This window comes from Leguminivora glycinivorella, chromosome 16, assembly GCF_023078275.1.
Source record: "Leguminivora glycinivorella isolate SPB_JAAS2020 chromosome 16, LegGlyc_1.1, whole genome shotgun sequence".
Taxonomy (NCBI): domain Eukaryota; kingdom Metazoa; phylum Arthropoda; class Insecta; order Lepidoptera; family Tortricidae; genus Leguminivora; species Leguminivora glycinivorella.
In genome coordinates, this window is record NC_062986.1 from 644,842 (window position 1) to 672,661 (window position 27,820).

Consider the following 27,820-nt stretch of genomic DNA (forward strand, 5'->3'; position numbering starts at 1 on the left):
CCAAAGAACACTGCAGCTTACTGTCTGATTTTAAATGATAGTGTATTTGAATATAAGCCTTTAAGTAATATTACGAAAAAAGTATCGTAATGCAGCATATATTTGTAGACCTTCAAGGGTTTAAAACAAAAGAAAACGAATTTATTATCAAAGAATTTGCATACAGCACGCTAGAATACACTCAAGTTTTCTTAATAAAACCCCCTTTTCGATTTTCTAAATTGACGGAAAGTGAAGAGAGGCAGACAAAATGGATTGAAAAACATTTAGGTATTTTGTGGCACGAAGGTTATGTTGATTATAGAGAATTTAGAAGACTTATTTATAATCATATTAAAGATAAGATAATATTCGTTAAAGGTATGGAAAAAATTAAATGGATTAAAGAATTATATTCAAACTGTACTGTTATAGATTTAAGTGAAAAGGGTGCACCGAATTTACAAGAACTGTATAAAAAATATTGTATTAATGATTGTATTTTTAATTGTGTGTACCATAAAAAAACTTGTGCATTAAAAAATGTAATATGTATGAAAAAATGGTATTTAGAAAATCACGTTCCTCTTTGAATAAATGAATGTGCTAAATAAAACGCATTTTATTAACCTGTAAATTATACTCCTGAAAACAATGTTTAAATCAACTCATGATACGATATTGTACTCGTGATACAGGTATACGATCATAACATAAGTATCCTGAGTTGATTTAAACATTGTACATAAATATGGTGGGTTTAAAAAAGAAAAACTATTTTTTTTTTTTTTAAGTTTATTTAATAATAATATACATACTGGCATAGCTAACTTAAAAAGTAAAGTAGGTGTTTACAAATTAGTTCAAAGTTTCCTTTAAAATATCACTATATAACTATATTTAGAAAAATGAAGCATGTCCCCACGCAAGTGTGTGAATATTGTCTTTTAATATTACTCGTTTATCATCATTCGAAGATAGTGCTACTTTCATTGTTTTTAATATTTACACAAGCTCTTCGATGTTTTATTAACTTTGGTAATTCTATAAATCTAGACGCTCTAAGAGGATTATATTTGTTTATGTTTATCTCAAGATATAAGTTTCGTAGAAAGCTCCAGCCACTGTCCCGTTCTTGAAATTCATCAATTTTCGTGCTCAATGTGTTCAAAATGGTTGAAAATATTTCTTTAAATTCGTAACTCTGATGTAAAATGATATTTTGCGTAGCGAATGATTTAATTTCACATGCTTCATTTTTCGGCAAACCAAATTCAGCAAACAGTTCAAAGTTAACCTTTATAGATCCAAAAGCAAGCCTTCTCGCTTCGAGAATATGTTTAATATGTCTACGAAGAGCGCACAGAAACTTTACCGGTGAGTCATGGAGGCTACTCTCTGGTCCACGCACTCTGTATGATGCTATTCTACTACGGAAAGCGCTGCTTATTTTTTCAATATCAGGAGTTAATTGAACAGAGTTATTATTTTTATGCAAGTTAGTGCGCAAGTGAGCAGAAAAGGCTTTACTTGGAATACTTATGTCACACACTGAACAAAATATGGAGCTATTATGAGGCATTTTGCCTATTGACATAGGAATAGACTAAATTAGACGTAAAAAAGATTAAAGATTATTGGCTTTTTTTATCTGGGAAAAAGGTTCCTTCATCTGTAAAGTCGTCCTTACAACGCTTTAGAATCTTATTTATTCCATCTACTATATCCGAAACGGAATCCACACGATATTTAAAATTAACCAGCGCTTTCTCCCAACGGGCTTCAGATGGAACGTTTTGAATATCTACTACGTTATACAGTTTAAGATCAATAAAAAGATCACCGGTTAACGAAGCTGTGCGACGCACGTAGCCGCCTGGGACGCGACGTATCAGCACGGACGACAGAGAGTTGGCAGCGGATGCTCGACGCTGGGCTTCAACATGTCCTTCGTCACCCCAGTTTGAAAACCAGCCTGGCTTACAATCAGGTGTCTCTTTCTTCGACTTGGTTGTCGTACTGGAATATTAAAAACTTATTTATATTATCGAATACAACAAAATATAATTAGTTAATTAGGTAAGTACTTAACATTTAAGAATTTAAATACTATGGTTTAAAATGTTTAGATTCAAAGGCTAATTACAATTAGTTAAGTAAATATATGTATTACATATAAAATAACTGAATTGAATTAATTACCTTTTAGTTTTGTCTTCTTCATCAAGGTCAGTGTCACTGTCCTGCAACGTATCAGTTATTAACACGGACGATGCGTGCTTTTTCACAGTTTTCTTTGGTTTGATCTTCTTGCTGTAATATTAAAAACTTTATATTACTTCCAGTTCTCATAAATAAAGAGAAATAAATAAAAAGTTCGCATTTGTAGACAAGTTTTCAAACACAGTTTTAATTAATTACCTTTTACTAGCACATTCTTCGACGACGTTTCTGTCCAGCGACCAGCCCGCGTCACGTTTCGGGATCTGAGAAGCGTTTTTCCTTTTGGTTGTTTTCTTCTGAGTCCTACAATACATAGTGATTATCCATCAGATCATTAATAATAACAAAAATTAATAATAAGTCAATAAAATCTTAAATTTAATTAAAATACATACTTTAATGATCCAGATTCATCCTCAGAGTCGAGGTCTTTCTTAGACTGGATTACATGGTACTCAAAGTCAGACCTGAAAATAAAAAATAAGATTCTGTTATGTTCAGTCGAACGAGATTTCACAGTTGTACTTGTACCTCTCTCCAGCGAGGGTTATAAATTTTAAGTTAAAGTTAATACCAATACGCACTTAACTCGCATAAAACTGCTACTTAGAAGGATACTTATCGGTAAATTTAATCGAGAACAAACATCACTCAACACCATATTCAGAATAGTTTATAGCTAAATAAAATATTACAAACTTACGAACATTGTTTCAAGGTGAATTTCTCCGTGTACGTAAAACTCGCACTGTAACACTTGCACTTGTTAGAAAATAGTAGAGGAAATGAATAAGCCAGGGGTTTTATTAATAAAACGAAACTGACGTAAAGTCATGAGTTAACAACCTAAAAGCAAATTATAACTAACATAAACTACAACATTTGCAAAAATACAGTAAGAAACCAATATAATACAAAGGTTGATCATCACTGTAATATAATATTCAACTCAGCTAATTATTGAAAAACAAAAGTGTAATATTTCTTTTGTCGGAAACAAGAACGAATGTCGCCGCGTTAAGACCGCGTTCAATGTGCAAGCTATAATAGCTAATAGCTATACTATATTTTGTTACTACGAAGTTATAAATAGAGCATTTAACAAATTAAAATTACAACAGTTCGAGATTTCAAGCCGGGTGCATTATCAGTTTCAAAATCAGAATGGTATGTATTTTACTTTTATTATATTCTGGTATCTTTGAGTACTTTTATTTGGTGTTGAAATATATTTAACTTGATATTTTTTTACAGGGCTCGCAACCTATTAACCACGCTGCTGAAATGACTGAAACCACACCATTTTATTCGCAAGTTTGTGAAAAACCGAATGATCCGCTCAATTATTCTCAAGACATGGATGCGTACCTGAAATACCAGGATTTGCTCCTGAATCCATCTTTAGAAATTCCATTATCAGGTACACCAGCAAAAAGTCAGAAGAAAATCGCTAAGAAAGGAAAGAGGAAAATAAAAGAAATGGGTTTAAATTCCCATGTCATCAGAAAGGTTACAAAAGGAAAGCGTCTGATTAAAATCAGTATATCCGATTTGGAGCAATCAAATATCGAATCTAATGGGGTTACAGTACAATATGTTGTTCAAGATGACTATGATGAGTTATTAAATGCAACTGAAGGTCTGGTAGAAAAAATTGTAAAAAAGTTGAGTGAAGTGAGTAATTATTAGAAAATTTTATGTTATAAAATGTACTTTACTTTTTAGTTAGTCGTCGTGCTTGTAATATATCTCATTACTTAAATAAAATGGTTTCATGATAAATTAATTGTTTTATTTTTAACATACTAAAACATAGAGAATAAATACGATATTATTTTTAGAGTTTTACCACTCACAATATAGTTGAAATATGTATACTGAGATCTATTATATATCAAAACCATTTATAATTCATGTAAATCGTGATCATTTTATAAGATAAACATAGCGAGTGAGCAACCAGGTAAACTGACTCAAATTACAACTAAATGAGTGATTGCAATTTCGCATACTGTTCAATGTATGTCATGATTTTAATATAATCAAAATTTGAACCTTATATCTTTATGAAAAGTTCTGCTTTGCAAAGTGCAGTATATGACATACGCTAGCCTTTAATTTATACTGAACTCTTTGTTATGGGTGTCAAAGAAGATCATATTTTATATACGTTATTTTAAACCATATATTACAAAATTCGTAGTAGATATGACGTGGGAGTACGTAATCCGAAACAGCCAATAGCATAACTGGGTCTACATCACACTTATAAAGTTTTTACAATGTTTCATATAAATAAAAATGGTGATGTGTAGTATGTCGGGTTGTGACGACCGACAACCTCAACACGTAAACCATTCCTTGGCTTGGCCAACCGAGGCATGTAGTGTTGAATTCGAGACTTGGGGATCTCTGTATTTACGCGGTCGATAGATATGGAATCCCATACCCGGAGGGGGTCAAACTCAATCGATGCATGTAAAACGCGACTACACCAGAGTTCACACTTTGGGGGTCCATTCGTGTTCTGCGACGCTGACGAGCTGATCAGACACGTTGTGTGTAAACGCCACTGTCAATCGAGCAAACGCTTGAGAGAGACCACATCTGAGATTGGCCACCTCGGAGAGTGTGTTGCGTTAAGCTTTTGCTATTTAATATCATACCTAACTTAACTTTACGGCTTACATTTTCGAAATGGACCATTTAACAACGAACACCATACTTCATCTGTTTCAATCAAATGAACGAATCCGAAATTTTAAGTTAAAAATCTGATTGCGCTTTTACAGTTCACAAGTTCTAATTCTAAATATGCAATCGTAAACCTTGTGTGCTTTTTAAACCATCAGAAAACCTATTGAGAGTTTCAAATCATGAGAAAGCCGATTAGGAGTTTTAAATCATCAGAAAACCTATTGAGAGTTTCAAATCATGAGAAAGCCGATTAGGAGTTTTAAATCATCTGAAAACCTATTGAGAGTTTCAAATCATGAGAAAGCCGATTAGGAGTTTTAAATCATCTGAAAACCTATTGGGAGTTTTAAATCACCAATAAACCTGAGTACGAGTCCTAAATATGAAGTGATATTGGGAGTTTTCAAATCTTTGATTTGAAACTCCCAATAATCACCTACTTTCGTCTAAAAAGTTAATGAAGCAATAATAGACTATATTTATGTCGTTTTGTGAGTTTAAATTATTTTATTTCGGTAACAGCAGCTTTGATTTGACGAAACTCCTATAAAAAGTGACCTTTTCAACATGGATCCGTTTTATCCGAAATATCCGGATATCCGGATCCGGCAAATCTTAAGATCCGAAATATCCGGATCCGAAAAATCGGCGGATCTTGCAAACCCTAGTCCAGCGTATTTTTAGATTTCAGAATTATTGCTAGCTTCATGAACAAGTGTATTTTCGGATGATGTGAAATTAGCAATAATTTCATTAGTAGTCCAACGCAAATATTTTGTCCTATAGATAAGAAGCGATATGACAATCTTCTAGAAACACCTTATATGCTAATCATATGAGATGTATTACGGTTGAGGAAATTGATCCTATAGTAGTTACATAGCGGTTCAGGTTGGTCGTGCGACTTGTGCGTACCTATGCTAAGAACTGTCCGAAGTAAAATGACCTGACAGTTGCTAAAAGGCCAATCTCCTCGAGTCGACCGTACAAGAATGTCATTGAACAAGAGCTTAGGTGATTTATTTCTAAAAACACATTAACAAACAATATGAGTCGGTAGGAAAATATAACTAATATTGTTTCACTCACTATCTTCAATCAAATAAAACCCCAGTACAGGAAGTAGATACATAGCAACATCTGCATTAGTTAAAGCTATTGTTATTCCATTACCGTCATCAGTTGGCAGGTTGGCAATTTTGCAGTCTGGCCTGGCGACTCTTGCACCGGCCAGACTCGATGTCTCCGTCCAAGTATTTTTAACTTCCCGAGCTCTCAACTTGCCTTGTTTGCATTCCGGTCTATGAATTGTCAATGTGTTTCTCATCATTATCACCGGAACTGCAAACATTAATACGTTCATAAGAGAGAAATCAAGAATACCTACAGTAAAACGAAGACGCGATACAAATGACGCAAAATATGTCAACAACACACAACACTGGTGTTTCACCAACACCAAAAAATTGACAAAAATATAATTTAAACTTTTATTGATTTTGAAAAATGTTAATGTTCAGTGACCTTTTCTCAATCCTCCTTTTAATCAACGCGAGTCCCTGTCTTACAGACTGACTTGTCATAATCCCATCCAACCTGATATTTGTTTAGGTTTTCCACCGTACACAAATTAGCGAGCGAAGTGGGTCGAAGCCAACCAACCGCGGGTCAAGTTCGCGCTGGTCGCTGTGCTGACTGCCTATTGCGAATCTTAATACCACAGCTCACGAGCCAGATCTCCGTAACCGCGAAATCTTCGCAGTCATGCGTTGTTTAAGGCCATGCATCGATAAATATTAGGATTTTAGATTCACTGGTGTGCTTAGCCCCGGAAACCTAGAGATCTGATTTTTGGATATGTATATCTTGACTATATGATTGAAATTTTTGTACAGCTCGAAACACGAATGCTTACAATTTTCTCGATAGAAATTTAATCCAAAGTAAGGCCTTAATTTTTCGTTTAACTAACATTGTGAAAAAAATATGCAACTTTAATCAGTCTAACCTACTTTAAAGTGAAGGTTTCCAAATTATCTAGTCTCTCGTAGAAGGAAATATTTTTTACTATCGTATATACAAAGATTTATCATCATTTACGATATCATGAATTCAACAGAAAACGGCCATTTTATGCGGTTTCGTTTCTCTTTCTTTCATACGTCAATCGTATACATGTGTCCTTATTGTCAAAAATGTCAGACGGCCGGCGGGCCTCGAGGAGGCAAGACCTATGTCAAATCGCGCAGCGTTTTTGACAATTTATAATTACGAAAATTTGGACGTAGTTTAGCGAAAAGGATTTATCTCCATAAAATTGCCATTGAAATGAATGACTATTGTTATTGTCAGAAAGTTTAAATTCTATTGGCAATGTTTGTGGGTTAGATCTTTTTCCATAAACTACGTTCATTTTGTATATTTATTATATATACGCATGTGTGCGTATTGCCAAAGCTACGTCAAACTCTATACTATTTGAGTTACAAGATGCTATGAAATTTCGACAGGAACGATAATGTGTCCGTGGCCCTGTGGTACCAGCCATCAGCTAAATATGCTAACTTCTAGGTGATTTTTTTCCATTTTATTTCGAAATTTCTACTTTTTGTTTTTTTTTTCTTTCTTATTATATCAAATAAATTATAAAATAAAGAAATTAATATTAATTCATCTTCAAAAGAAGAAAACCTTTTCTGAGGGAGCCTAACCTAATGTATACAATGTTGTTTTGTGTGTTGTACATAATTTACACAATTATAAGTGAAATAAAATAAAACAAAAATAAAAAAATACATTTATTGAAAAATAAGAATGGATATTGCAATAAAAAAAATTACAATTTTTAAGTTGGTTGGCCACGCAACGGGATTTGAACCCACAACTCCGGAGTGAAATCCTTGTACATATTGGATTGGACTGGCCCTGCCGGCCTGCTAAAGCTGATGTCCCTTGTTCGAATCCCGCCAAGGGTATTTATTAGTGTGAGGAGTACTTACAGATATTTATTTGGCTCATTTTCTCATTTCATCATCTCCAAGGCCATTTACATAAACGACTCATGGTTTTATACGTACTGATAAGTTGGATGTGTTTCAGTACAATTTTAAAATGTTAAATCTGCCGTTTCGGCTTGGCTATTAAAACATAAGTAATTATGTCGTTATCTGCTATAATTCTTTGATATTTTCTACTTAGTACGTACTTCGCTATCAAACAACCTGTATGGTCTGTGCAGTGATCTTTCTGTTCTGCGGTTGTCTGTGATTAAAACTCGTTGACGTTGGTATGTCAAAATATAATAATAATAATAATAATAAAATAGAGACCAAAAACTATCAGCGATATATTACAAAAACCCTGACCAACGACACGTGCAGGAAGTGCAATAGCTGCCCAGAAACTATCCAGCATATTACAGGTGCGTGTAAAACAATAGCCCAGACTGACTATAAACACAGACATGACCAAGTGACAAATATTATTCACCAAAAACTCGCACACCAATACAACTTCATTACAGACATAGAACCGTATTATAAGTATAAACCAGACAGTGTACTAGACAACTCCTCAACTAAACTTTACTTTGATAGAACCATCCTCACTGACCGAACTACTCACCATAACAGACCCGACATCACGCTGATAGACAAAACAACTAAAACCGGATTCCTCATTGACATAGCTGTTCCTAATACACACAATCTGCAGAGCACTATCTCTGAAAAACTATCAAAATACATTGAACTGAAAGACGAGATAATGCGTATCTGGCGTTTACAGAAAGTTACAATAGTACCGATTGTCCTATCCACAACAGGCGTGATACCAAAGCAACTCCATCAGTCTTTAAAAACCCTAAAACTACCAGCTCATACATACAACCTCCTCCAAAAAGCAGTTATTCTTAATACATGCAGATTAGTAAGGAAATTCTTGCAAACTGACCAACCAATCCCTGCCCCTATGGCACCACCTGCACAGGCCATCTCACGCCCAACCACACATGAAACTTCAAATACTTTTACTACTGCACAACCAGCTACACAACGTATAAATGAAGATGTAACATAAAGTTACCTGAAATGCACTTGGCTTCGGCCCGTGCATAGCAGTACGCCGGTGAAAACCGAGAAAAAAAAAAGAAATAAATAATAATAATAATAATATTCTTTATTGTGCACATTAAGTAATTACATACAACAAATAAGAAATAAATAAAATATAAATATTTTCTGTAGCTTATGCTAAAAATACAGAAGATACAAAAACAATGGTATAAGAAAGGGAAAAGACAGACTCCAGGTACATGGTTATTTTTTAAATACATCCAGCAGCGGGGCAGGCAGGGCCCAAGGTGACCGACCTACGCGCCGTGCGTGTACAGGAGTACCGCCTTCTGCATCTCACCCCTAGCGAGTGTCGCTCACTTTTGCCTATGAGATCGTTCGCCGAAACGACGATGATCGTCGAATCAACCAAGTATCTCGACCATTTTCGAGAACTGGCGCAGGTAAGTACCTACTTGTAGTACGGTACTTCGCGGTCCACAAGATTGTATGGAAAATACTAACTGCTGGTGAATTATCCTAGTTATGAGGTCATGTCTGTGCAATGTGCCCGAGTGACTCACCGGGATAGTGTCCGACAAATGTTATTATTATTGTTTATATATAGCTAAACTCAAGCTTAATCCAGAACTGTAAAATAAACCTAAGAATTGGCTTTCTCTTTTTTAGGGTTTCATACCAAACATAGGCACAAAAGGAACCTTTCTGGTGCGGTTCGGCCCGTCTATTTTCTGCGTGTTCGGCAAAATACTCGATGACTCTATGTCTCTTACATAGTTCCTCTTAGTGCGTTTTCACATCATCCGTTCCGATATCGGATGTCGGACCCATCCCATGTCCCGTATATTTACGCCACCATCTTTGATTTTTTTATTTTGAAATCTTTCCTACATCCGATATCGGATCGGATAATGTGAAAACGCACTTACACACTACTTTACTTTTTAAGTAAGTAAATAAGTTAATCTTCTTTATTGCCCCACAAAGATAACAGGTTTACAAATTTAATAACAGAATTACATTGAAAATAAAGGCAGCAACAGGCGGTCTTATCAATGTATGCGATCACTACCAGAATTCCTTATTAGGGTAGCACGAAATAAAGCATAGTTTTGGTATTTCCGATGAACTACAGTATGGATTCTTCAAAAAAGGAGTGTACTTAGTTTCTAATGGGTCGGCAACGCGCATGTGACACCCCTTGAGTTGCAGGTGTCCATAGTTTCCGGTGACCTCTTTTCCTCTTACCTGCCGCCGACGTGGTATAAAAAAAATTGTAAAAGGTAATTTAAATAATATAAGGTACCTAGTTTTAATTATAATTTTAAAAACTTGTGTTTTTAACCAACTTCCAAATTTCGAGGAGGTTATCATTTATCAATTCGTGTGTAATGTTTGATGTTTGTTACTAAGTAGACAGGTTTCGATTTTTTTTTAGTGTATGTACATATTATTGAAAGCCAGTTCTGATAATTGGATTCTGGAGAAATCGAGAAAACTCCTAAAGTCTGAAAGGCGCATAATATATAGTGATTTTTGTGTTTTATTAGAACATCATGCATTTCCATTCAATGCAGTCACATATGGTGAAGTGGAACAGTTTATGATGATCAGAGCGGAACTCTTCAACGACGAATTTAACGAGTTAAGTTTTTTAAGCACTTTGAGGTTTCAAGTCAGATTTCGATCATGCTGGAGTTTTGGTGATCTCTTTTGGATACCAATCCATGAAAGATCAAGGGAACTTCTCAAATTTGAACGGCACACTTGTAGTGACTTTTGTATTATCACCAAAGTCTCTCTAATGTTTTGGATTATGAATAAGGACAAGGACTTACATTTGACGAAGTGGAACTGATGATGATCAGAACGGAACTCCTCAAAAACGCATAGCTCGTGTTAAGAGATTGATGAAAGAACTGCTGATGATGATCCGATTAGGAGCCCTTCAGTGACACATAGCTCATGTTAGGGATTTGCTCATTTATGCGTTTGTGTGTATGTAAATAAATAAATAAATAATAAATATTGGGGGATACCTTACACAGATCAACCTGGCCCCAAACTAAGCAAAGCTTGTACTATGGGTGCTAGGCGACGACGATATACTTAATTATATAAATATATACATAGAAAACATCAATGACTCAGGAACAAATATCTGTGTTCATTACACAAATAAATGCCCTTATCGGGATTCGAACCCGGGACCGCGGCGTAGCAGGGTCACTATGCGCTAGGCCAGACCGGTCGTCGTCATTTCATGTGTCTCTAAACATTAAAGTTTATTATTTCTTCAGTATCGATCGCAGTCGCATGTGCGTTTCGTGTATGAGGTGCCTGGCTCGCTTTTATGTAGTGTTATATAAATCCGGATTTGTGGCTAGGTCCGTGTTATCAAGGTCCGGGTACCCAAGTTTAATATGTCCGGATTCACGGATTCTAAGTACAGTCCAGTTTGCTTTCTACGTACAGTAGAATGGATGCGTTTTTAATTTTATAACAGTGAGGAATGTAAATCATTCTGTAAAGGACGGGTTCGGTACCTCGGCAACTTAGCACTGCCGGGACTACAAGAATACACAAGCAGACATTTAGAACGGGTACCTTTTTCTTTTGACAGAGAACAGGTCTTGGTAATCATAACTATCTAGGAGGCAAACGTTAATTAGTTTTCTTACTTTCATTTGATAATCCGGTAAATTTTTTTTGCAAGGTTCAGGTGTTCCGAAATAGAATATTCATTTATTTTCGAACAATACTATAAGGCCCAGAAACTTCAAGATACTACGTCTTTTAATATACACATAGTTTTAAGTAGAGGAGTTGAGTAGTTTTATGTGCTCTGCCTACCCCTTCATGGGATACAGGCGTGATTGTATGTATGTATGTATAGTTTTAAGTTTATAGTTTTAAGCACAATGTTAAAAGCATGGAGTAGAAGAAGCTCATGTGTTAAAGAATGGTACTTATGTGGTAGCTTTTACATGTGATTAGAAGACTGTAATCAGGTCCGACTAAACAGGTTCGTCCTTGCCACTAAAAAGCGCCGTGATGTCATCGGATAGTGACGGATGAGAGAGTGTTTAGAAGAATGCAATAAAAAGTGTAGAGACTTGAATATCGACCTGTGGTATACTGACGTATGTGATATCTGCTGATTCCCGAACCGTTACCACTTTTTATTTATTTGTTAGGTAGATAAGCGACCAATTATATATACCTACTCCATTTTTTCTATATAGAGGTATATAGAAATAGGAATCGAAGATGGTATGGAAAATATCCTTGTACTGCATTAACCGTCATCTTCATAACTAAAACATAAATCATGTCTGTAAAAGTAAGTAAGTAAGTACAAGGAATCTCTGGGCAACTTGCCCGGTGAAAAACCAAAAAGCTATTTATTCTATAGTGCGTTTTTAAATAGTTAAGAGACAAATATTTACATGTTAATAAATATTTTTAAGAAATTTCACAAACAACGAATGGGTTTGTTTCTACAGGACGACGTGTAACCATCATCATTTCTTAGCATAAGGAGTATACGATAAGGCATAACATCGCTTCTGGTATTTGATAGGTACTAGTACTACTTAGAAGGATTGATCATTACTAATATGTAGTAGACTGGACTGGTATGGTGAAGTTAGAGAGTTACTTCAGATAATATATAAAGAAGGTCCTCTTCGATAGTACTAGGAAACCCTAGGCTTGGTCCATTCCTTGGCCAAAGAATTTAGCGAGTAATATTGATGTAATAGGTATAGTTGACTAATTACTCGTACTTCCCGTGGGAATTCATTTTGGTGGATTATTTGGTTATTTTTAAGTTAGTCTATATTTACTGTGTACCTAAGTTTTTATTTCAGATACCATCAGTTAAAGGATTTTATACAAATAATGTATAATATTTATTAGTCCATTATAGACAGTACACGACATGCTAAACGAGCATAAGGTACAAAGTAAGCGTAGGTATATACCTAAGTCTGTATTATGATAAACTTTTATTTCATATATTAATTTCCACTAATTTTTAGCCACTATTTATAAAACTGAACAGTGTAGTTCCTCTAGGTTATGATACACATCTCACAATATAAAAAAAAACTAAACAAAATTTGTACCTTGATTATCAATTTAACTAAATAATTTAGGTTTTTTTTATTTTTTTTTTATACTATGTCGGTGGCAAACAAGCATACGGTCCGCCTGATGGAAAGCGGTTACCGTAACCTATGGACGCCTGCAACTCAAAGAGTGTCACATGCGCGTTGCCACCCCATTACAAACTTGTACACTCCCCTAAATCATACTATACTAAAGATTAAAAAATAACTTTGCTAAAAAAACCTTAGTTAACGTTCTATATTTCAAAAACTTTAATTTTGTTTTATATTACATCAGTTTTATTCTAAATATGATGGTTGTGTCAGGTTGTTTTTACAGCTTCAGGTTTTTTACTGATCTATCACATAAAACTTGTCAGTAAATAAGTTCGAATTTTGTACTTTTTTAATGAATTGTGCAATAAAGTTTACATAAAATAATATTTACAAATATACATACAATCAGCCTGTATCCCATAAAGAGGTAGGCAGAGCGCATGAAACTACTCATGTTTCTATGCCAGACTTGGCAAATAAGGGGTTGAAAGGAAACGAAACTCTGACAAAATGTAAAATAAAATAATCATCAGTTGATTTACCTTGTACGTTAGTTTGAGCTAGCCAGTGCGTTTATGTTTAATTTACAGTTTAAATTAGTCTTGACTAAACTGAGCTTGGCTTAAAATAATAAATAAAATTAATACCTTTCTGATGGATTGGACTTTGACTAAGGGGATTCTAATGTCAGCAGAGATAGGTACTCTATACAGTATACGTACTAGATAGGTACTACCTAGCTGTGAAAATTGATGAAGATAATATGTTAATGACTAAGGATCTGTCTACAGCTTCAACTACGGACAGTTTTTGAGTAAAAGGGTTCCTAATACCTAGATTTTTTACTATGTTTATGGGACAACATACGTATTGTCTGAAACCAGTTAGGTAACAATTAGCATTCATAAGTCATAACTACTTATTAATTTGGGCCTCAATCCTCTGTTCTTGAAATTATCGTCCAGTCGTATCGAATTCCTCAATAATTTCACACCCTATTTTTGTTGCTATAAAGCCTCTCTCTCTTTCAGTTCGATTAAAGAGATTTTTTTATGTTTAGCTGTTTACCTGATTTGACATCTTTGTTTTAAAAACGTGATTTTACTACCTACTAAATTTCTTTAAACTTTCAGTTAAATGTCAACAATCAGGACATGGTTTCGCTTTCATCTTGGCTGCAGAAAGAGGAACCGCCGGACTACCCGAGACGTGTTGAAGATCCACCTTCTGAGTGAGAAAAACTGAGAGAGATACAGATTCTCTCAAGACATATGAATATTCTACACGGTGTTTTCTTAGTTACGTTAATTTTAAGGATGCATTCCTATTATTCCTAATCTTATAATATCATTTACTTGGCACCCAAGCTTGCCTACGATTTTAATTGGATTCCAGACCATTGAGGTCAAATGGATTCTTGCAATTAAAAATCATCAAAAAAGAAATTTGCACATAGCATACCTGTATTCTTCATCTCCTTGAATACATATAAAATAAAACAACATAACTACCTAATTGTTTATTTCAATCACTTATTTTCAGAATTACATCCTTATTTGGTTATGCTTGGCATAGTTTGTATTATACATTATACACAGTAGTATATTTTATCTTGTACAGGTACTGTATGTATACCTCCAACGACTGAGACCATACCGCCATTTAATCGTTATTCTTTATTAAAAATGTATATTGATTCACGGTGTCCTCATAAGTGTACACAATCAAGATACTTAGCCCCATTGAGTGAGTGTTTTTTGTTAAATCCAATGTTTGTAGTTCTTTAAATATATCTATGGTTTATTTGACTAAAGGTAACAATATTTGAGTAAAAAAATGTGTGACCTTCGGTTTTTGGAAAGATTGCTAGTACCATATGAGACCGCTAGCCTCGCACAGAGGTAAAATCACAGAATATATAATAGTACAAGTACAGAAGGCTCACTCCTTTGATGTCCACAAAATGCCGCCATTCTAATTTTTTACCTACATTAACAAACGGACCGCACGCGAGCAGGCGACATTGAATTTTATTGCGCGGCGCGAAAGTCGTCACCACTGAATGGGCCGCGAATTCGCGGCCGCCGACATGTACTTGTAGCGCGGCGATAAAAGCGCGGAGTGAGCCGCCCCTGGTAAAAGTAAGAAAATACTATAAAAATCTGTTATAAATATTTATTAACAAACAGACCTTTTCAACATAATAATATGTAATAGGTAGACATGTTAGACTACATTTAATAAAAACCGGCCAAGAGCGTGTCGGGCCACGCTCAGTGTAGGGTTCCGTAGTTTTTCGTATTTTTCTCAAAAACTACTGAACCTATCAAGTTCAAAATAATTTTCCTAGAAAGTCTTTATAAAGTTGTATTTTTGTGATTTTTTTTCATATTTTTCAAACATATGGTTCAAAAGTTAGAGGGGGGGGGGACGCACTTTTTTTTCCTTTAGGAGCGATTATTTCCGAAAATATTAATATTATCAAAAAACGATCTTAGTAAACCCTAATTTATTTTTAAATACCTATCCAACAATATATCACACGTTGGGGTTGGAATGAAAAAAAATATCAGCCCCCACTTTACATGTAGGGGGGGTACCCTAATAAAACATTTTTTTCCATTTTTTATTTTTGCACTTTGTTGGCGTGATTGATATACATATTTGTACCAAATTTCAGCTTTCTAGTGCTAACGGTTACTGAGATTATCCGCGGACGGATGGACGGACGGACGGACGGACGGACGGACGGACGGACGGACGGACGGACGGACGGACGGACGGACGGACGGACGGACGGACGGACGGACGGACGGACAGACAGACATGGCGAAACTATAAGGGTTCCTAGTTGACTACGGATCCCTAAAAAGTAGGTTAGGGGAGACCGGGGATAGTTGACTAACTTTTGGCTTCAGCTCATATATCTTTGATGTTTGAATCAATTTAATGAAAATAATTGTTGTTACAGATAGAAGAACTATTCGGGTCTCTAAACCCTTTATTTTTGACGCAAGTATTTATTTGCAATTATAACACGTATCTATTCGATTTTCTAAACTCCAGACTCTTAGTTAACCTACCCCATCTTCGGAGTAAGTTGGCTAGGCGATAATTAATGTAAATAAAGAAATTATAAATTTAAATAAAATTTAAATATAGCCGGGGGCGCCACCCGGGGGCGGGCGAGTGGTCTAGTGGTAAGGACGTTAGCCGCGTAAGCTGAAGACCCGGGTTCGATTCCCGGCTCAGCCACCAGTGGCCCCTGGTGGGCCCTGTCGTTTTTTCTTTCGTGTATGATATCTATTTATATATAGTAGTGTGAACTAGTGTGACTACTTGAAAAAAAAAAAACAAATCGAAAAATATTCAATAAAATAATTTGATTTGTTCCCTAATTGTAATGTAAATACAGAAAATTAATAATTTACAATAAAACAAAGTGTACGTAATGTTAGTAGCTTTTATCGAATTACAAGACACACAAACTTCAATCAATTCAATCAAATGAATTTAAGTGATACCATACGGGACCGCTAGTCTAAAATGGGTATATCTGTTATAATCATAGTACCAGGTAAGGTACAGAGAGGCAAATCTTGACTGGGGGGAAATTGTAACTGATCCATTTTATATTATGATAAAAAAAAATCTGTTTATTTCTAAGAAACGTTTATTTATTACATACATGATGATGAGTTCTACATAGATCCACTGCACACGCCTACCATATATAAGCAGCGGGCCGGCTTTTGAGTCTCACGCGTTCGAATTCAGAAAATTCTTATTTTCAACCGGTATTTTAGTGACAAAATCCCGTATCGCCCCCAGTGGACACTCTAATTAATAATTCAAGCATTGTAAAACATGAAAAAAATGGACCAGTTACATTTGCCCCCAGTCGAGATTTGCCCCGCTGTACCTTACATTAAAAAATCATAACAATAAGCGCATGATTGCATAATTAATTAATTATACAAGCTATTACTTCTTCTTCCTGCCAAGTTCCATCCCTGCCATATTTATTGTTAATAATAAGCAATTATCATCTTTTTTTTTAATATTACAGCAATTTATTGTTGTGATTAGCAATATTCATTTCAAAATTAAATTCCATGAATTTGGACATACGACGTAACACGGGTACACGGACGTTCATTACATGGACCCTAATTCGGATCCGTGTAACAATGAAGGGACCGCAAACTCAACGTTCTTTCTAAGAATGAAAAGAGATTAAATCGCGTATAATTAATTTACTTATAAATGTATCCTGATGTTTTCCGACGACGACATTAAAAGCTAGTTTTATTTAATGAGTAATAAATAACTATCGTCCTAACCGAAGACAATATAATTATAATCTAATGTAAGTCTATGTTGATTGGTCTTCGCGTAGTATCTGAGGTGCCAGTGAGTTGAGGTGGTGTCCAGCCAGAAGTTGAATTTTTGAAATGTTGCATTTGCAAAAAAAAGTATTTGCAGCATGTGTTAAAATGACGAATTTGCATACCTAAAGATGAATTTTCTTAAATTTCAATTGGCATGAAGTGGAATTTGCAGCTTGTTGAATTTGCAAAAAAAAACTTAATTTTTCCCACTTCGTTACCATTTTTCAAACACTTTGTGCTGCGGTTACAAAGTGAAAAGTATGCGAAATAATAGAAAATTTCGGGACCATTTTTTTATCTCTTGTTTTTTGCCCCAGATCGAAAGCGCTCGTGATTCTGAGTAGGAAAACCATAAATTTTACCTACCTTAGAAAAAATATTTTTGGTGATTATTCTCGCGAAAATGCCAAATGTTAATAATGTACCTACTATTTCAGTTCTTACATGTATGGTGTTTTTCAGAACATTCTGTTCGAGAAACATGAACATTTTGAATTAAAATTTTATTAAGTCTGATAAAAATATGTAAAGTAAATAAATGAGTTGGCCGTGGCGTCAGTAGCTACTCAGTTGCTTTTGGCAACTCTAGTTACTAGCTGTCACCTTTAATTTGACAATAGAGTCCGTTGATCATTTTAGAACAATTGAGTGAGACTCAATTTCATATTAATTCCGTATCAGCAAAAAGTTCAGAAAATTCATTTTGACAGTTATTAAAATGAAGTGTTATTTTCTTGCAAAATCTGTAAATTACGCCAATTTTCATTAATTTCAAATCTAGAGGTTTCCTTAGACCGTTTCCGTATAGCATCACCTGTATTCGCATAGTGGCATAGCAAGATCTGGTAGCTGCTGCGCCACGGGTGTGAAAAATAGAACTAAAAAATGGTGAAGAGGCCGGCTGTGCAATTCCCATTAAGTTTGTGCAGTTGGATCACGTCTCCCATTTGGATAAAAATTGGTAGGCTGATAGAGTCCATGATGCTGAGCAAGAACCTTCCTTTGTTGTTACCAGATTTCTATGCATTTTCGGTAACAAAAAAGGAAAGTTTCATACAATCAATCTAGGACATTTTGGGAAACCTAGTGAATCTTGCTCAGCATCATGGACTATCAGCCTACCAATTTTTATCCAAATCAGAGACGTGATCCAAATGTACAAACTAAACGGGAATTGCAGGGCTAGTGACTCGCTGTAGGTACGTAGTGCGTTTTCACATTATCCAATCTGACATCGGATATATGTAGGAAAGAAGTACAAGGAAAAATTTAAAGATGACGGCGTAAATATATGGGATATCGGTCCTACATGTGATATCGGATAGGATAATGTGAAAACGCACTTACCTACATCACGGGGCTAGCAGTGTTGCAGAACGTATGGTATATTCCAAAGGGTAAGTAAAGTAAGTATTGCAAAACAATAAAAAAAATACAACGCGATTTAGATACCTAGGTAGCAAGGAAATGTTATTTGTAAGAGGGGTTAACCTCTCGTATGCTTAGGAGCAGATCTGCTCCATATTGTTTCAACTTTAACATGTAGTTATTATGACTAATATATTAATGACAATTTTTTGACAGACGCATACGAAAGGTTAAATAAACTACTTAAACCTATACCCAAGAATAATTCGTTAATATAGATATTATAGCTGTCTCTATAAATCTCCTAAGGCGCATAATACGGAGTGTAGAAAAAACTCCATAAGCTATAGTAACGTATAGTAGCTTTGATAGAAACATTAAGAACCATTCGTTTTGTTATTTGACATTGGGCGAATTAATTGAATACAATATTAGTTACAACGCCATCTGTGAAGCGTGAAATTGTCAATGTCATTTTGCCGAAATATTTTTCTTTGGCTGACTGCCGATAGTTGTAGTTTACATTTATGAAGCTAGATGGAGCTTTAGCTGGGCTATTGCTCCGCGGAACGCATTTCGGCGCTTCTATGTGTGCGTGCTTGCGGGGGCTGAGGAAATTGACAAGCGTGGCCTATGAGCTGTCAGTCGCTCCTTTAGTAGCCCCTTAACTGTATTTGTAGCGTTCTACACAGAAAAAAAAAATTACTTGAAGCAAGTAATATTATTTTAGTCAAGATCTTTTGGGATTTCGATATAAGGAAAATGGAGAATTACTTAGATTGAGATATAAAATGTTTCGCATTATAGTTCTTAGACCAAGAACTACTTTTTTGTATCAACATTTTAAATATCTCTTCCACTAAAAGCTAATAACTGTTGTTTCAAGAGAGAAAACATTTTGACATAATTATTCCTTTTCTTAATTTAACATTGAAAGGCTCTTTAACGAAGATTGAATGTATTTTGTTTATAATAGTATTAAAAATTGGCTCAAAAGCGTTAGTTCTTATTGTAAAATAGCACATATTCTCTTCAAATGATGTAAGGCTCTCTTTTCAAAAGCTAGATTGTTTGACCCAAGAACGAAAATATTTAAAACAAGATATTTTCGTTCTTGGGTCAAACAATTTAGCTTTTAAAAAAAGAGCCGTACATCATTCTCTTCAAATGATGTAAGGCTCTTTTTTTAAAAGCTAAATTGTTTGACCCAAGAACGAAAATATCTTGATCTAAATAGCTGATTAATTTACTCAAGAGCGTTTTGTTCTTATTGTCAAACGGCTCATATTCTGCCCAAATATGTTAAGTTCTTATTTTTTAATCTAAATGGTTTGACCCAAGAATGAAAATATCTTGATCTAAATAGCTGATTAATTTACTCAAGAGCGTTTTGTTCTTGTTGTCAAATGGCCCATATTCCGGTCAAATGATGTAAGGCTCTTTTTTTAAAAGCTAAATTGTTTGACTCAAGAATGAAAATATCTTGTTCTAAGTAACCGAGATAATTTACTCAAAAGCATTAATTGTTCTTGCAAAATAGTTCCTTTCTTGTTGTAAAATGGAACGTATTCGAATCAAATGAAGTAAAGCTCTTCTTTTAAGGGTGTTTAATTCTTCTTATAAAAAGTGTCATTCTTATCGTAAAATGGAACGTATTCCAATCAAATGAAGTAAAGCTCTTCTTTTAAGAGTGTTTAATTCTTCTTATAAAAAGTGTCATTCTTGTCGTAAAATGGAACGTATTCCAATCAAATGAAGTGAAGCTCTTCTTTTAAGAGTGTTTAATTCTTCTTATAAAAAGTGTCATTCTTGTCGTAAAATGGAACGTATTCCAATCAAATGAAGTAAAGCTCTTCTTTTAAGAGTGTTTAATTCTTTTTATAAAAAGTGTCATTCTTGTCGTAAAATGGAACGTATTCCATTCAAATTAGGTAAATCTCTTCTTCATCACGTCTATAAGGTGTGCCATTCTCGAGAATGTTCTCCATTTACTATGGGCTTTGAGCGAGAACGTTTCCTATACAAAACGGAGAACATTCTCGAGAACGGCACAACATGAGCTACAACACTTTTCATACCGACGTTTGTGTATTTGGCGCGTTCACAAAATTTACCATTTTATTTTTGTTTTATTCTTATCATTTTAATGTCTCAAATGAAATAATTATGATGTATGTTTTTACCTATTTAATGTCTTTAGTTTTGTTTGCCTACCTTTATAATATGGTCATTTCATCACTATAGACTTTGCGACAGTTATGACTTGATTAAATTACCTACCTTAATAAAACAATAATAAAATGGTATATTTTGTAACTAGGATAAATACACAAATTTTCACTTTTAAAGAGGAGCTTTAAATTTTGATGGAGTGCGTGTCCCTTTATAACAAGAACCAGAAATACAAACTTAAAAGAAAAGCTTAATGTAAGTATGTAATTAGAATACGTTCTATTTTACAACTAGAATGAACATGTTACAAGAAGAGTTATCTTAACCCACAGAAGTGCTAATCAACTCAAGCTTTAACTTTTTACAAAAAGACTAGTGCGTTTTAAGTATGAATGTGTTTTGACAGTATTCCAGTCTAATTTATACAAGCCAAATTAGTTTCGAAACACATTTATACCTATTCGGAGATAATGGAATGAAAGTGAAATGTAAGTTTCTCATTTATTTTATGCACCAGTCACCAGTTAAAGAAAGTAATTACAAATTCAGAACCTATCAGTATCACTATACAGTATTAAAATTGAATTTAGAACGGAAAACATTTTGACTTATAAGCATATACATATGTATGAGCTACATGTCATGGTTCATTATTTTATTTTAAACGTTTACAATCTTGAATTATTTTTATTTTATTTTCACTAATTGCAATATGTTGAACACCAATTGATATGTAGATCAAAATAATAATGATATTATTAAATATTATGTTTTTAATAAAATCAATTATACAACCCGTCACTAAGAGAGGACGCTGCAAAAGAATTGAATCACCTAGTAGATAAAAAGGAATATTCTGACTTGGAATTACGTAATTGTTGGAGTACGTCTACAATGTTTGCTAATAGTAAATGATTTAAAGAAAACATAATCTCTTACTCTATTTGTAATTGAAGATACTCACTTACACATAAAAATAATGGTAGTTTTTATTTTATGAATAAGTTCCAAATGTAAAATGTACTTTTGACGTACTTTTAGTACCAAGATTCTCTACAAGTCAAACTTAAAACAAATCACGTCAATTGTAGATGGTGCAAATACTTAAGTAGGTACATAAGACCAAAATGTCATAGATAAAATTTCTGTAGCTTAGTATATTTTTACATTTCAAGAACTTTATAGTCTAAGATCCGTACTAAGCTCGATCTTCACCGACGTGTTAACCAGGTGAAAATAATATTTTATTAAGTAAAATAAGTTTCTGAACATGTCTTACTATGGTAACCTCAATAAAAATGGTCAAGATTATTTAAAAAAAAAAATTCAAAGATTTTTTAAAAATAATCTTGACCATTCATTTTTATTGAGGAGACATGTTCAGAAACTTATTTTCATCTGGTTAACACGTTGGTGAAGATCGAGCTTAGTACGGATCCTATACTATTAATAAAAATACAAAGACCAAATTTTACACATCTAAGTTTAAAACGTCAACTATATACGGTGGTACTGTATCATACGCCGTATGGATTTGATACACTTTTTTTGAATAATTACGTGGAGGTGCTCACACACTTGGGGATACTTGGCGTGGAAAACGCGGTAAATCTTAAACAATAAGTCGAACGCCTTTGCAGCTGAATGCACGTGGTATTTGATATCATGAATAACGATGTATATCTGGGCGAAGTTTTGTAGCGGTCTTTGTATGAGCACGAAGGGTTGCACGGTATCCTTCCGGGCTGCAGCCTTAGCTTTCTGGGCTGCGATTACGCTGTCGATATCTCCGGCGTCCTGCATTAAAAACATAATTTAAAAGTAATGCCATAGTTCCCAGGAATATCCCACTGCTCAGCAGAGGCTCCACTACAAAAATAGAAGTTCCTTTTTCTTCATTAAAATATGTATGGCTGTAGTGACAGAGACTTAGTCATATAGAAAATGGAATTTTAAGGTACACAATAGTTAGTTGTTTTACAAGGGGGCAAAGTTGTTTAACCGCACGTGCCAATATTGAAACCTGAGCAACCGAAAGATTCCAATATTGAACCACTCGCGAGCGTAGCGAGTGGTTCGAAAAGTGGAATCTTGTGCGTTGCGAGGGTTTCAAGGGACGAAGGTTAAACAAACTTTGCCGCCGAGTGAAACACAAAAATTTTCACCACACCAACACGAAGAAAACACTGACTATAAAACATCAAACTAAATCAAAACTATCAATTTATTCAATAATTATGATTCAAAATAGTCATATCGTCACTACTTTAAAAAAATCTCGTATCTCACGCTGTTCCTCAAAGTTAAAACGCAGTAAGTCTATATGCATTCCATACATTACATACTTACTACAATTTTCTTTTCATTGACAGACGAAGATACAAGTTTTTTTAAAAGTAGTGACGATATATATTTAGTTAATTTCCACCAGGAAGCTAAAATTAAAGATATCAAGTTAAAATTTGTATGAAATTATTTGGCACTCTAGTGGATAAAATGCAATTTTGCTATCTGTTTTTGAATAGCAAAGTAAGCCTTTACCAGTTGGTGTGGTGAAAAGTTTTTAATTTTTCCCTTAATTATTGTAATTAAATAAAGAAGTAACAAATACCAAAACATGGTAAGTAAAATATGACTTCATTATGGTGGCTCTATGGCAACTTTGCATGCCTTACAGTTTACACACGTAGAGTGTGTTTAGTAAAACGTCCCACTTTGTCGGTTACCATTAAGGCAAGATTTACTTGTATCTTTATATGAATAAACTGACAAAGCGACTTTATAGCAATCGACAAAGTGGGACGTTGTCCCATGCACACTCACTAGTAATGATTTTCATAAAAAATGAGTGGGAAAAATTAAATGGAATACTACTTTATTATGTTCTGGGAACATATTTACCAAAAGGAAATATATTGAACTCGCTTGACTCGAAGAGTAAAATAGTAAAACATTAACTGAACAGTTACACAACTTCTATAGTTAATAATATAAATGTATATTAATAATAAAATAAATAGAATAAAACCCTTAAATTTGGATTGGATGCATATAATACTTACATCTATCTGAACTAATAAGCCCTGGATTGATTCAATGGTTGAGAACTTGACTTTCCTAGATTTTCGGCCTTTGGGTGGTATTAAAAAATATAGCAGGTAAATCTGCACCGGAATTATTTTGTATGAAATAAAAAAAAAATGATATGAGACATTAGACTCACACATATTTTCATAAAATGATCAATTATGAATGCATTGTAATTAATTACATTTTAACGGCCTCTGTATCTTTCTTCGTGGGTAGTGACTCTGCCTATGAAGCACAAGGTCCTGGGTTGAACTTAAATCCCATTTGAATTTGAACATTTTCAAGTTGTCATCCAACAAACCAAATGCTAATGGCTGAATGTGATCTGCTTGTGTGCTCTTTTTCTTTTCGCTCGTTTTTTTTGCGTCGTTGTCATTGCTGTGAAAAATAAATTGGTGATTGCGATCGCAAGTATACCTACTAAAATAAATATAAGACGCTTTGATTAAGAGAAGTATTCTAAAGGAAATATAGCGTTTATTTTTAATGTATTTAGTGTAAGTAGTAACTGGCCACCTTACACCAAAATCATTTTTGGTGTAATGAATTCTGTGAACTAAGCTTTGTTCATAGGTCACAGAATTCATTTTAGTACAACATGGCCAGTAATAAAAATCTTATGCTAAAATCAATTCTATTTATATATGTATAGAATTTATCTGTAATATAAATTCTATACATATATAAATAGAATTGAGGTGGCTAGTTATTTTGAGGAATGTCTTACCAGAGTATCTGCTTTGCTGTCTTTTCAAATGGCCCAGGTTTCAAGAAAATCATATACAGTTTCAAACTTTTGTTTGTGTCTTAATTCAAAGGTGTTATTCCACCTTTCACAAACTTGGTCCCATAGCTCATTGTTATATTTCAGCCAAATAGCGTCGTCATTTGAAGCAGTCCCTGAAATAAAACAAATAAAAAATGTATCGAAACTTCGCTATACTTTGTGAAAATCAAAAGGGAAAAAGACAACAGACAGACAGACAGACTTTTGCATTTATATTATTAGTAGGTACGAATATAAGTATGGATTTTACCTTGATTATTTTCCATAGACTCTACATCTGTATCCGAATCCCTATTAGAGCAAGTGGGTTTAATGCCCCTGCACTTTGCTCCTGATATGTACAGGAGATTTCGAACCTTGTCCACTAATTTGCCTTTAGCGAGCACATATTTTCTTTAAGCAGATTTGCATGTTGGCACAGCTTTCATATAGTAGGTATATATACTTTCAGTTGGGAAAAGTGAAACAATTTTTGCAGCTAGCAAATTGAATTCTTCTGGTTTGATGTTTCTGAGGAAAAAAATACCTATATTGAATAATCTTCATTCATATTTAAGTATTAATACTAATTTTATTATAGAAACCAGACAGAAAACCATCACAACTACCCTTGACGTAAATGCATAATTTTGCTCCCTTGTGAAAGAATATCTAACTCGCACTAGTCGTCAATCCATCTGGATTGACATGCAAGTACAGTCACCTGTAACCTGTAATAATATCTTACGCAATAAAGGCTGCAAAAATATCTGCCACTAATACCTTATGTATGATATAATACCTTCTTATGAGACATTGTAAGAGTGTGTAAGATATTTTTGAGGCCTTCGTTGTGTAAGATATTATTGCAGGTGACTGTACCAAGTCTGAAACTACTGCTGTCTGGACTCCTATAATCCATTAGTTAAGTACTTACTTGTTAACAATAAATGTGTAGTGATATTTTACCAAAACATCAACAATGATGCTTCTTTTTTGCGAGTTCAATTGTTTGTATTTTTGATAATAATTTAGAACACTATTTACTTGTGGAGTACATTGGCGGATACTCTTCAATTCAAATTCTGGCAGTGAAAGCCTACTTGGTATACTTAAGTAGGAATCCAAATCCAAAGTATTGTCTGTCAGAATAACTGACTGATCTTGATCAACTTGCATCACTTCTATACAGTTTGTTTTCGCTTTAATAACCATTAAATCTTCATTGAAGAAATATGCAGTTTCAGTATCAGTAACTGAGTCTAAGTAATCTTGTAGTTTACTTTTTAGTTTAATTCGTTACCCAATGTGTTTGCAAAGCTCTTTCAAGTATCATTTAAAACCAAATATTTGAACTGTTCCTTGCTTATATCATTTTCTGTAAAAAAAATAACTTAAATAATTGGATATCAATGATGAATATGAGCTATTTATTATCTTATATTAAAGCATATTTGATAGCTATCGCGGAACTCTCCTATGTATATTGAAATGGGAAATGAACGAAATACGTGGATCAAAAACGAATAAATATCTGTAATAACTAAAAATAGCACAAAACCACAATATCATTAAGTCTTGCGGTCGGAGACAGACTGAATCAAAGTCTTCCACTGCGACATGGTGACAAAATATATTTGAAATTTAAAAACTTCAGAAGACAAATGAACATCTTGATCGACCCCGGAGATGTATGGCAGTTGCAAAATAAATGATTAAGAAGCTTTCGTTATTTTGATTTAAAATTTCACGATTTTCACACATTATTTGAACAAAATGGGACTCCGAGTATTAATATAACTTGTTTTATTTACATCCACGTGTCAAAATGCCCATTGTCTCGTTTTGATAAGATAATACTTAAGTTCTTAATAGTTTAGTAACATACAAATATATCTAGCAAATGAGTAAAAATGTAAATGATGTACTTAGGTAATTTTGTTTAACCTAACATTTAACATGTATCTTGGTAAGACAAAAATGCTTACTTTACGCTTTAAAGGTAAGATAAACTATTTTATCTGCCATACCTTTTGATCTGCCAGCGATATTCTAGAAAATACACAACTTACTTTTGAAGTTCTCGACGACTACTGACGGCACATCCCAGGATACCAATTTGTTTTCTGTGTCTTCTTCCATTATTTTAGTAGTTATACTTGCGATCGCGATCACCGAGTTAATTTTATCACCAAAACACTTTCACAGCAATGACAACGACGCAAAAAAGCGAGCGAAAAGAAAATCAGTAAACGAGCAGATCACATTCGGCCGTTAGCTTGGTTTGTTGGATGACAACTTGAGAATGTTGCCAGTACCAGTTTTTTTTTACCCAATAAATACATCAGTATAATCACAAGTCCAACCTAGATAATGTAACTATAGATGGTTAAGCAAAGCATGAGAGTAAAAAATGGCGGCAAATTTTAATAATGTGCTCATACATTATCGTCCCATAGAAAATTTGACTTTTGTTCTCACGATTTGCTTGGCCGTCTATATACAGTCTGGCAAAAAAGAGTAGAAAATAATAGGGGCGCCACTGTCTATGTAAAACGTCTTGCATATGGCAACTATTGAATCACTTTGACGTCTCTTTTGTATGAAAACAGTAAGTGTTGCCATGATAAAAAAAATTAGTTCCATTTCTACTCTTTTTTGCGCGATACGTCGCACAGTGGATCGAAACGGGGAACATTCGGTGTTTTTTGGATAAAATATTTTTTAAAATGCTACCCGATGGCAAATTATGTAAGAAATAAAAGTTGTTATGTAGTATTTTTCAAAATAATGCGTATTTGAGGCAAAATATAATAAAATCTGTTTTTGTTTTATATGAAACCATAAAATAGGTACCTTATTTCAAGAAAATCTTCAATTTCAATTTCAATT

At 34.1% G+C, this 27,820-nt stretch overlaps 3 protein-coding genes and 1 long non-coding RNA gene across 6 annotated transcripts in view; 2 read left to right on the forward strand and 2 right to left on the reverse strand.

The window, feature by feature from the left end:
• LOC125234464 (ran-binding protein 10) overlaps window positions 1-27,820 on the forward strand; it is a 113,449-nt gene that overhangs the window by 37,584 nt on the left and 48,045 nt on the right. The window lies entirely within an intron of this gene.
• LOC125234467 lies at window positions 1,077-3,460 on the reverse strand. The gene is made up of 5 exons (XM_048140725.1): window positions 2,910-3,460; window positions 2,598-2,669; window positions 2,401-2,505; window positions 2,182-2,292; window positions 1,077-1,998 (listed from the first exon to the last, which is right to left on the reverse strand). Coding segments are annotated over exons 1-5 (675 nt in total). The 5' UTR covers window positions 2,912-3,460; the 3' UTR covers window positions 1,077-1,613.
• LOC125234469 lies at window positions 3,242-4,851 on the forward strand. The gene is made up of 2 exons (XR_007178002.1): window positions 3,242-3,369; window positions 3,457-4,851. It is a non-coding gene; the product is annotated as an uncharacterized LOC125234469 (long non-coding RNA).
• On the reverse strand, window positions 21,713-27,246 carry LOC125234468. The gene is made up of 5 exons (XM_048140726.1): window positions 27,001-27,246; window positions 24,890-25,062; window positions 24,344-24,540; window positions 24,135-24,256; window positions 21,713-22,869 (listed from the first exon to the last, which is right to left on the reverse strand). The coding sequence occupies exons 2-5, from the start codon at window positions 24,940-24,942 to the stop codon at window positions 22,570-22,572; spliced, it is 672 nt and encodes a 223-aa protein (XP_047996683.1). The 5' UTR covers window positions 24,943-25,062; window positions 27,001-27,246; the 3' UTR covers window positions 21,713-22,569.

What these genes read in the sequence shown, in the direction of transcription:
- LOC125234467 (XM_048140725.1), bottom strand. An exon ending in GAAGAATGTGCTAGTAAAAG is followed by an intron (nt 2,293 to 2,400) that starts GTAATTAATTAA and finishes TTAATATTACAG; the next exon opens with CAAGAAGATCAAACCAAAGA. An exon ending in GAAGAAGACAAAACTAAAAG is followed by an intron (nt 1,999 to 2,181) that starts GTAATTAATTCA and finishes TTAATATTCCAG; the next exon opens with TACGACAACCAAGTCGAAGA.
- LOC125234468 (XM_048140726.1), bottom strand. Translation starts at nt 24,942, where the DNA reads ATGATTTTCTTGAAACCTGGGCCATTTGAAAAGACAGCAAAGCAGATA. An exon ending in ACAGCAAAGCAGATACTCTG is followed by an intron (nt 24,541 to 24,889) that starts GTAAGACATTCC and finishes TATTTTTCACAG; the next exon opens with CAATGACAACGACGCAAAAA. An exon ending in GATACAGAGGCCGTTAAAAT is followed by an intron (nt 24,257 to 24,343) that starts GTAATTAATTAC and finishes TTTTTATTTCAT; the next exon opens with ACAAAATAATTCCGGTGCAG.